Here is a 10,537-nt window from a genome sequence, read left to right as displayed (position 1 = left end):
GGCCGTCATCTAATGCTTTTTGATAAAACCTTTGCTGCCTTCACACAACAGGCCCTTGTGCATCCTGAGGTCTCCCCCTCCTCCCTCTCTTCCCTGCTCCCCCAGCCAGTCATCACCTCGAATACTTTTGCCTTTCCCTTCTAGGAGGAGATAGTGTTGCGCTATCACCCTAAACTCAAGATACCTGCGGGGTCCTCCCAGAACTGGGGCAACTTCCAGAACCAAGGCCGCTTCCAGAACCGTGTAAACCTGCTGGGGGACATCTCCCGCAATGACGGTTCCATCATGCTTCAAGGAGTGAAGGAGTCTGACAGAGGAACCTACAACTGCAGCATCCACCTGGGGAAGCTGGTGTTCAAGAAAACTATTGTGCTGCATGTGATTCGGGAAGAGCCTCAAAGTATGTGCATTTGGTTGGGGAGGGCTGAGGGACCTCCTAGCAGGTCAGCAGGGCCAGGACTAGAGTGAGGCCAGAGATGCTCCTAGGATGCAGAACAGAAGTGGGCATCACTCAGGTGCTGACCCTATACTCGCACAACCCTGAGAGTGAAGCCTGCTGATATTTGGCTCCGTAGGTGCCTTGCCCACCTCCCTAGTTCTGGCCCTGCTGCTAGGCCAAGGCAAAGGGAGCTAATATTTAGTGAACACCATCCCTCTGCCAGACGCCACTCATTGCCAGCGTAGTCAACTGATGTGAAGTTACAGGAGCTCAGAGATGGACTAGAGTTGATATCCAAAGTCATTTTACTTGGCATTAAGGGAGACACTGTATGCTCTGTAGAGGAAGGGAAAACGATCTTGAGCTGGTGAGGGACAGCAAGGAACAGAGAGAAAGCAGGAAGGTACCAGAACCAAAAATGGAGGGGTTTTCTGGCCAAAGGTTCTGTATTCTGGCAAACAGTGTGCATCAAGGCCGGTAGCATGTGGGAGAATCAAGACTCAACTGTGTTGATGGAGAGAGGTTGATAAGTGAGGGGTTAAAGTTAAACCACAACCCAGTTAGCAGTCAGGATGTGGCCTGTGGACTTTGCCTCTCGCTAAAGCCTTCAGGGGTTGGCTGTGGTTGGCTGGGGGCCGGGGAGATGGGGGTGAGGATGGAACGTACCTCGGTCCCCCAGGCCAGAGACTGAAGTCTGTGGAGGCACCTTCTTGTTAGTAGCAGAGGGAAGCAGGACAGATGGGTTTCTTAAAGAACCGTGGTGTCCGTGTGTGCTTTACTCTCAGGAGCCCTCCCCTCACTTCACAGAGAAAATACTCCAGCCACAAACATATCCACACCTCCCCCATTCCTACCTCTGTGCCTTCTGCCCTGGGCTTATCTGGCCCCTGTGCTCAGGTGGCATCGTTCTCAGGAACCTCGAAACACTGCTCTTTAAGCTCTCACTTTCTGTTGGTTCTGTTATTCAGCGTGTACCTTTGCCTAGTTCTTCCTCTTACCTATGCCCTTCCTTACTTCAGCTCTCATCCTATATTTTTCTTTTTCTTAAAGCAATTTTCCTGAGATATAATTCACAAACCATACAATTTACCCACTTAAGATGTACAAGTCAATGGTTTTTGGTATATTCACAGTGTACAACCATCCGCATAACCAGGTATGTATTTCTTTCTCGACAAAGCCAGATAGCTTATGCTTGGTGTCTTACAGTCTCTCTCCCGGTAACTCCCCAGTGTGCTGCATTCTGGCTCCTTCTTCTACCTCTGTACTCACCTAGATCACCGGTGGCACTCTAATTACCATCCTCGGCCTTCTCCGCCTTGGCAGTAGGGGACACCATATATACATTCTGTGTTGGACACAATTATACGTGTGTGTGTATGTGTGTGCGTGTGTGTGAACTCCACCCAAATTTTCCATAAATCCTCCAAATACAGTGTGTCCAAACCCCACTCACCTCTCCCCAGCCCATCTCCCCAGTGTCAGTGCACCATCCCGTACACAGTTGTCTAACTGGATGCCTGGGGGTGGATTTGACTCTTCTCTTTCCTGTGACCCTTAATCTAACAGGTCAACAAGGCCTTCATTCCTGCTACTCACTTTTGAAGCCATCTTCCTTCCAGTCTGTTGCCCCTCCCTCGGTTCTGGCTGTCTTCATCTCTGTCTTGGACTGCAGGCCTCCAGCAAATCTCTGCCTTCATTCTCAGCCACTGCCCCTCGTTCTTCGTGCCATTCATCATGCTCTTGGTGCCCTCTTTCTAAATCACAAATCAGAACTTTCTGTTCCATGGCTTATAATCTTTCAATGGTTTTTCCCTTGTCTATAGAGAGAAAGCCAAACTCTTGGTTGAGATACTCAAGGTCCTTCCTAACTTGGATCCTGTCATCTCTTCAGCCTAATTCCCCACCATATCCACAGACGCAACCTTGTGCCAGACCCACTGAACTATTTCTAGTTCCTAAAAGCACCACCCGTCGGCCTCCAGACCTTGTGCATAACATCCCCTCTGTCCTTCCTCATATTGTCTGCCAAAAAAGCTGGATGTTCCCTTTAAGATTCAGGTTGAACTTTAAAACCTTTGCTGGCAAATTCTCATCTTCTGCTCCATGTAGAATTGGGCACCCTTTTCTCCGTGTCCCTCTGTGCCCCATACAGACTCCTGTCATACCTGTGGCAGCCTGTGGTTTTCTGTTTACATGTTTGTCTCCCTCCTTGGAGGCAGGGACCAGGCATCATTCATCTTTGAATCCTCTGTGCCTCGTGCTGTCCGCCACTGAGGAGGTGTTTGATATATATATATTTAGAGTGAACAGAGGAGATGAGTAAAGGGTACCATATGGGCAGAAGTGCCTCTGAAGGCTTTACTTGGTATCATGACTATGGGGCTGAGAGTTGTAGCACGTGTTCTTTTGAATACAATCACTTGTCTATAGAAAGATCAGCAGCCTCTAAGATGCCTGTTATTTCTGGGTCATTTGGTAAACCAATTTTTTTTTTTTTTTTTTTTTTTTGAGACAGAGTCTCACTCTGTTGCCCAGGCTAGAGTGCCGTGGCATCATCCTCGCTCACAGCAACCTCAAACTCCTGGGCTCAAGCAATCCTTCTGTCTCAGCCTCCCGAGTAGCTGGGACTACAGGCATGTGCCACCATGCCCGGCTAATTTTTTCTATATATTTTTAGTTGTCCAATTAATTTCTTTCTATTTTTAGTAGAGACGGGGTCTCGCTCTTGCTCAGGCTGGTTTCGAACTCCTGAGCTCAAACAATCCGCCCGCCTCGGCCTCCCAGAGTGCTAGGATTACAGGCGTGAGCCACCATGCCTGGCCGGTAAACCAAATTTTAAAATAGAATTGTTGATGTAAAAGGAGACGCTAGTATAGATGAAGTGCTAGCCTCTTCTCCCACTCACCTTAATCCACATTTTAGGGGTAAGCAAGGGAGTCACACTTTTGGTTCTCAAACTACTGAAGACAGTGTCCCCACTGTCTCGATACAAGGTGGAGTCTGGCCTTCTCCCTCTGCTTCCTGACCTGGGTGTTGCTACTTGGTACAGAACTGATGGGGCTCCCAGCTCTTTTCTGCGGTACTGAGACCCTCTTGTTGCTTTTCTCCTTTCCCAAGCATTAGTGACCCCAGCAGCCCTTGGGCCTGTGATCCTGGGCGGTAATCACATGGTGATCATCGTGGGGATTGTCTGTGGCACCATCCTGCTGCTCGCTGTTTTGATACTGATCGTGAAGAAGACCCATGGGAATAAGAGGTACAGGGCTGTCCTCACCCCTTGGGTTGGGAGGCTGGGGGTGCAGGGCTGCCTCTAAGGCTAAGTGGAAGAGAGTATAGAGTCCTAAAACTGTGCCATTCTCACAGAAGGGGAATTTTTAAATGGAATCATCTATGACTGTCACATTAGATGTCCTTATATAGTAATCCCAACCCCTTTGCTCACTGTGCCCCTGAAAATACTTGGACATTCCTCCACCAACCTCATTCACTTTGGTGTTATGCAAAGATTACAAACTCCCTTACAAGTGGGGCTCTATGTAGAACATAATTAAGAGTATAAATCTTATGCAAGAACTATCATGGTACCATTCATTGCCTGAGAGAAATGATGTTTGAATTATTCACACTGCATGTTTCACATAGAAGCTAAGATCTTGAGGGTTGCCAGTGGTTTTATTTAAAGCACCACATTCCAATTATGAGAGGCTGTTTTTGAATGGATGCAAATTATTGCTGGAATGTGTTTTTAAAGGCCTGAATTTCATCAGTAGTTTTCCCAGGGTCTTGGAGACACCCAGATGCTCTGACATGGACACTAATATTTCCCTGGCTGTTGGCAGATCCCTTTCCCTCAGTTGACCCAACTGTTGATGACATATGCCAGTAGGGCAGATTGACCCTCTTGTTGAAATGTGTCAATGGGAAAGGAACTCCATGAAATAATGCTGACTTTTGAGTGTTCTGATTTGCTCTCTGATTTGGTTTTGAACTTGGTTGGCCTCTCTGAGGGTCTTTGCTCTGGGCACGCTGAGAGCACTGAATGGAGAGCTAGAAAACTTGGGTTCCATTATCAGCTTGCTTGCCCTCTCTGGGCCTCAGTTTCCTTCAAAAGAAATGGCAGCATTTCCATGTCTAGTGGGTTATTCTAAAGAAATAATCAGATGAATACACTGAGATTTGTGCATAAATGTGGTCACTGCAGCATCGCTTGTAATTAAAAATTGGAATCATCGTCAGTGCCTGTCAGAAAGACAGTGATTCAGTGAATCAGTATTTCACTCAGTGAAACACTGCACAACCCTGTATGTGACCTGGAAAGACAGCCAAGGGGTAATAATATACAATATATAGCATGATCTCGTTTTATAAAAGAGAAAATAATATAGTGCTCACTTCAGCAACATAGATACTAAATATATTTTATGTGAGTTCACTTATGCTTGCATTGAGAGAGGATTGGAAGGATAATTCTAAAATACTAAGTGGTGTTTGAGATAAAGGAGAAGATGGATCCCATGAGGTGAGGGGTTTATTGGCAGCTTCAACTTCCAACATTTCTGTGTTATCTAAATGATTTTACAATGAGAATATACAGCTTTATAATCAGAAAATATGGGGAAAAAGTTCACTTTGAGACCAAAAAAAAAGAAATGTGGTTTCTTTTCTAAGCTTGAACCCTGATTTTTTTTCCAACCCTCCACTGCCTTCCCCTCTCCTCTCCTCTTCCCTTCCCTCCCCTTCCTTCTCCTCTCCTCTTCCCTTTCCTTTCCTCTCCCCTCTCCCCTCCTCTCCTCTCTGTTCCTTTCTTTCTTTTTTTTTTAGCTTTGCCTTAGGCCAAAAGGTGGCATGTGCTGAAGGCAAACGGACAAGAGATCAAAGGCCAAGGGCCGAGACCTGGAAGGGGCCAGACTCCCAGCTTCCGGGGGCTGTTTGTGGGGATAACTCTGCTTGGCCCCCAGTAGAGGCCAGGAGCCCTTGGGACTGGGGTCCTGCCGAGCCTCTGCTGCCCCCTGCTGGTTCGGCTGTATCTCCCTCATCCTAGTAAATGCTACTCCACTCGTTCACTTAAAATGACGTCTTCCTTTATGGACTGAAGGTTGTTGGAGCCGTAACAGAGAAGTTGAAGCTGTTTTCAGCCTAAACTATCTCCAGAATGGCTTCTTGTTCTTCATTAGAAGAGATGCACTTCTCAGGTTTCAAGGTGAGCCAGGTAGCACTGGCTGTAGGAGTCTGGGGAAAACAGTTCCTTTTCTGGGGCCACTCTTCACAGAGCTAGGTAGGAGTCTCAGGTAGGCGCCCTTGAATAAGCAGGGCTGACTGGTTAATTCCATATGCTTTTCACGCCTTGCAGGTCAGTATATTCTACAACCTCCGTGAACAGCCTGGAGAACACAAAGAAGGCTAATCCAGAGGTAGGCGATGAACTCCGCCCTCTTGCTGTCCTGCCCTGTGCGAGGCAGGGGGACACACGCTCGCTCGAGCACCAAACCCTAAGTAGATGCAGGCCTGGGCTGTCGGCATTCCCCTGGGAACTGTGTCTTCCTCAAAGTATGTCTCAGCTCGTAGGCCAGTGCGTGGCACAGAGCAGGGGCCCAGGAAACCTTTACCACTGAAATGAGAGCTCATGGGTGGAAACGGGTGGGGCCGACCAGCCCCAGGCAGCAGGTCCTGGCAGTGGGCTGCAAAAAGAGCACTGGACTTAGAGTCAGAAAGCTGGGCCACCTCCCTGAGCTTCGCCAGCAAAGTGAGGGTAAGGACAAGCACATTCACCCAGCCTGCCTCACTGGGTTGTTGTAAGGCTCGAATAAAATGATGATATGTGAATGCTTTGTAATCTATGAGGCATTGTGTAAATATAACAAAGAATCATGCTACATTGAAGAGTTAAGAAGTTAATGATTAAGGTCAAATATTCAGGGACTTTGCTACTAGCGACAGAGAAATGGATTAATTTCCTTTAACTCCTATTCCCTTTTCTTTTTTTAATTTTTTAAAACTCCTCTGTGAATATTTCCCTATCTTTTGGGCTATGTTTTTCCCAAGAGTAGGATTTTCTCCCAACATAGTGTGGGGGCCTCCAGAAGCCCAAGAATTTGTCACTGAATAATGTTGCTTTCCCAAAGAGCGACCGGACCGTGAATCACAAAGTGCCACAGACCTCACAGATGCCAGGTTCAGCGAGGGCTGCCCCGACATATAAACCCTCTGAGGGGGATGATGACAATTAGCTGCTGATTAATGCCATCCTGCCATGACTCTAATTAGAAGGAAATAACCACAGAATACAAGTAATATAGCAAGATAAGGATCTCCTGCTGCTACCTAAACACCCATCTAAACAAAGATGTTTGGCTTTTGAAGCTGGGAGTTTGGTTCTTAAAATAGTGCTCTTTGTTGACAGTTAATTTTCAAGAAGACTGAAGGCTGAATTGTGATTATTGATGATAATTCTGTAGCTCTCAGTAACCCTCTGAACTTGCCAGTTTTGGTGGTTGATGCCCAGTGAATAGGAGCCTTTTCTCTGGTGTACAAGATTCGCTTGATTTTTAGGAACTTTTGTACCATTTTTTTCCCCTCTAGAAACACATTTATACCTCGATAACTACACGGGAGGTAATCGAGGAGGAAGACCCAAGTGGAAAATCAGAGGCCACCTACATGACCATGGTGAGGATGATTCTGGCCCCAGCTGAGCCGGGTGTCTAGAGGTGGAGGAAGGAGGTGGAAAGGACATGGCAAAGTCGTGGGTGGTGGATGTGGCCAGGCCGCCTGGGGAGGCGGTTGAGGGCAGAGATCTTTCTAAGTAGCAGGAAAGTCTGAGAAACCGAAGCTCTGCTGGAGAGAAGAGGACTGTCAAACTTGTTGCCTTCATACCCAGTCTTGAGGATGAAAGGTCATCTGCAGAGATTAGTGATTTTAATGGTGAAAAGAGGTAAAGAGCGGCCTTTGCTGCGGGGAGGAAGAACGCCTCTGTCTCACCAGTTCAGCCCTGATTAAACAAAACCTAACACAGAGAGTACGATAAGATCCTGGGGCAAGTATTGTGTTGCCAGGGATTGTTTTCTCTCCTGTCAAAAGGTCAAAGTAAAGTTCCTTCCAATTCTTAGATTTTTTTAGTATCTGTGACTTTTTATACCTTCACATAATCTAACTGCCAGGCAGGCCTCTTGCTGGATTTCATACCATAATATGGAGTCTGATTCCTACTTTCACTTTGTTCCGACTTCTGTAGCTCCCCAGGGAAGTACAGCACCTTGCCGGGTAGTGAGTAGGGGTAGGGACAAAAGGAGTGAGCTGGCAAGGAGCTCGACGCTATTTGTAGACTAATTATAGGCACCCAGCCCATTAAGGAGCAGTGTTCCCCCGGGTTCGGGAAGGCTGGCCTCCTCTACTTGTGGAATGATGGGCTGTGTTTGTTCCTGTGGCACCAGACGGAGGACACATGACTCCCAGCTGATTGCAGCAGAGAAAGGTCTGCCAGGGAAGTGTGAGCTCTGAGACCTGGCCTGGATCCACCAAGTGAAACATGAGCTCCACTCTGAAGTTGCAGTTGAATAGAGTCATTTCCCCCCCTGCATCCTTCTCTCATCATTGCCATGCGATGCTGCAGTCACCTGCTAGGCCTCATCCTGGCTTCTAGAAACCTGCTGATACAGCTGCCTTGTGGCTACTGCTGAGTGTGTCACCAGCCAGGGTGACACTGTTTACAGAAAGTCTCTGAGGTAGATATGACATAGGAGTGACACTTGTCTTCCCAGCTACCTTTCCCAGGTTCAGCGCTAGGTGCTTGCGGTTTAGACTCTGTGGAAAAGAACATCTCTGTCCTCTTGAACTGGATCCAATAGAGTGTGGTAAGAGGCCCAGGCCACAGACTCAAAGGCCTTCAGGGGCTGGCCAGATTATTTTAAAACACTCTGTGCCAAGTTAAATAAGTCTATGGGTGAATTCGGGACTGCAGGCCACTTGAGACTTCAGGTATAGAGATGTTCTCTAGTAGGGAGCAGGGATAACAAAGGACGTTTCATCTTTTTTGTGGTTGCATTGATTGAATTTACATACCTGTAGTGAGCACCTTGCTGATTCTCCTTTCTGAGGCTGTACACGCAATGGCTAAGATCACAAGCTTTGCAGTTGGGCAGACCTGGGTCCAAATCCCGATTCTGTGACTTAGCAGCTAGATGGTCTTGGGCAGGTAGCTTAGCCTCTCTGAGCCTCAGTTTCTTTATCCCTAAAATGGGAATAATAATACCTGCAAATGAGAGAGTGCATGTGAAATTCAGAACTGGGCCAGGCCCATGAACAGAGCTCAGCGAATGCGCTGCTGTTATCACTGCGCTGCTTCTTACAAGTGTGCTTTGTTCTTTCTCCTCTTCCCCCGCAGCACCCAGTCTGGCCTTCTCTGAGGTCAGATCCGAACAACCCACCTGAAAATAAGTCAGCTCGGGGAGTGCCAAAAACAGAGCAAGCATTTTGAGAAGAAAGGAGAGTTCCCGTCATTGTAGTAGTAATAGAGACTCTCTCCTCTGTGTGTCCTGAGCTGCTCTGCCCATCATTCTCGACTCTCTGCCCTCCCAGCTGTCCTCCTGTCTCCTTGCTTGGTCAGAGGGCTGAAGATGGAGAGTTCGGAGCCTGCAGGAAGACTGGACAGCTCTGGAGGAACAGGCCCTGACGAGGGGAGGGGAACACAGATGTGGCCTCTCTGGAATGGGACACTAGCCCGGGGGACCTGGCTGAGCTGCTGCAGCGGCCTCAAGCACTCCATCGGATCAGACCCTTTGCACAGGTGGTGTTCGTTGTGGATGTATTACTGGGAAGAATCACAGATGTAGAAACCAATCCAAACAATTCCTTCGGTACATTATCTCTAAATAAATGTGGTTTGTGGAAATCGTCTCATTTTTGTGCCCCGGCTGAGGGGCAAATGGAGTCCTGGTGAGGAATTTGCAGTCAGGAACTTCTGGAACAACTGAAGTTCCCTGGAGGAAAGCTGGATGGTGACTAGATACACTAGAGGCTGGTTTGGGTCCTGGGTAAGGTCTGGGGTGTGAATATGGCTCTGGGATTTAACCCAGTGGCCCTTCATTCCTGCTGGGGGTTGGCACTGCTGGTGGCTCCTTGCTGGGCCTCCCCACAGGCCTCCTGATTTGGAATTTCTAGGTGGAGGTTAGGCATCTGTTTTTTTCAAAAGTGGTGTTCATGGGTTGCCAGAGCGGACAGCCACTGATTTAATTCATGGTCCGAAATGTGAGGTTCCTATACTTTTTGGTTACTATTTTAAGATTTGATAAGGTTAGTCTTAAAAATCCTCTGGTTCTAAATGACTTCTAGCCTCTGGGGATCATCCTGGACTCGGCGCCAGCCTCCTTCCCTCAACTGCTACAGCTCTTTCTCATCCTCTGCAGCCCTGTCTTCCCACTTAGCCATTCAGGGCTGCATGGACAAGAGGTCTTTTCTGGTTCTCTGATTTCTTATCTAGTCTCAAGTGGGGCTACATTTCTGAACAATTCCCTTAGCTCTCCAGACATTAGGAACCTCTCATAGCACATCCATTATGAACTCTTTCTCCTTTACCAACTCTTCTGGTTTAGCCATGGGTAAGAGTCATTAAATGTTTCCTTCTCACCTGTTTGCTTTAAATGAGGAGCATGTCAATGATTCACATGTGTCTTGAAGGCAGTATCCTGTCTAAGACATATGAGGGACACGTACTGGTGTGATAAGTAGAGGGGGAGGAGGACTTTCATATCCTAAGTGTTCATGGAGAGGAAGTGGTTTCATTTGTGGGCTATTAAGCAACATTCTGTCCTGGATAAGGAGCGCTGCCTTTCTACTTCCTCAAATATATTCATTGGAGGATGGCCTTCAGGGTGCAGAGTTAGGTGGATGGATGGTGATTTCACATCTGTTGTTCTGGGTCTAAGAAAATAAGTGGGATAAGAGCTGGAGGGTGGGCTGGACAGCTTATCCTCATGATCCTCAAAGGGCGCTGTGACCGTGGAAATGTAGGTACGCGCAAATTTGAATTTGATTCGTTCAGTGTTGAGTTCCCATTCTGGGTTCAGCAGTTGTGATTGAGGAGGGGAGGAGGAAGCCTAC

General features: G+C 47.6%; 1 protein-coding gene across 1 annotated transcript in view; it reads left to right on the top strand.

Annotated features, from left to right (window-relative positions):
* Positions 1-9,304, top strand: part of AMICA1 (adhesion molecule, interacts with CXADR antigen 1) — a 33,300-nt gene extending 23,996 nt beyond the window's left edge. Inside the window, exons 2-6 of the mRNA XM_012655398.1 lie at positions 145-400; positions 3,560-3,698; positions 5,793-5,853; positions 7,022-7,108; positions 8,823-9,304. Coding sequence (XP_012510852.1) covers positions 145-400; positions 3,560-3,698; positions 5,793-5,853; positions 7,022-7,108; positions 8,823-8,915 — 636 coding nt within the window. The 3' untranslated portion in view covers positions 8,916-9,304. The remainder of the gene's footprint in view (positions 1-144; positions 401-3,559; positions 3,699-5,792; positions 5,854-7,021; positions 7,109-8,822) is intronic.
* Positions 9,305-10,537: the final 1,233 nt, after the last annotated feature.

The sequence above is a fragment of the Propithecus coquereli genome, unplaced genomic scaffold (assembly GCF_000956105.1).
Source record: "Propithecus coquereli isolate 6110/MARCELLA unplaced genomic scaffold, Pcoq_1.0 Scaffold477, whole genome shotgun sequence".
Classification (NCBI taxonomy): domain Eukaryota; kingdom Metazoa; phylum Chordata; class Mammalia; order Primates; family Indriidae; genus Propithecus; species Propithecus coquereli.
The sequence above is the reverse complement of the archived record's forward strand: the minus strand, read 5'-3'. Positions and strand labels throughout refer to the sequence as shown.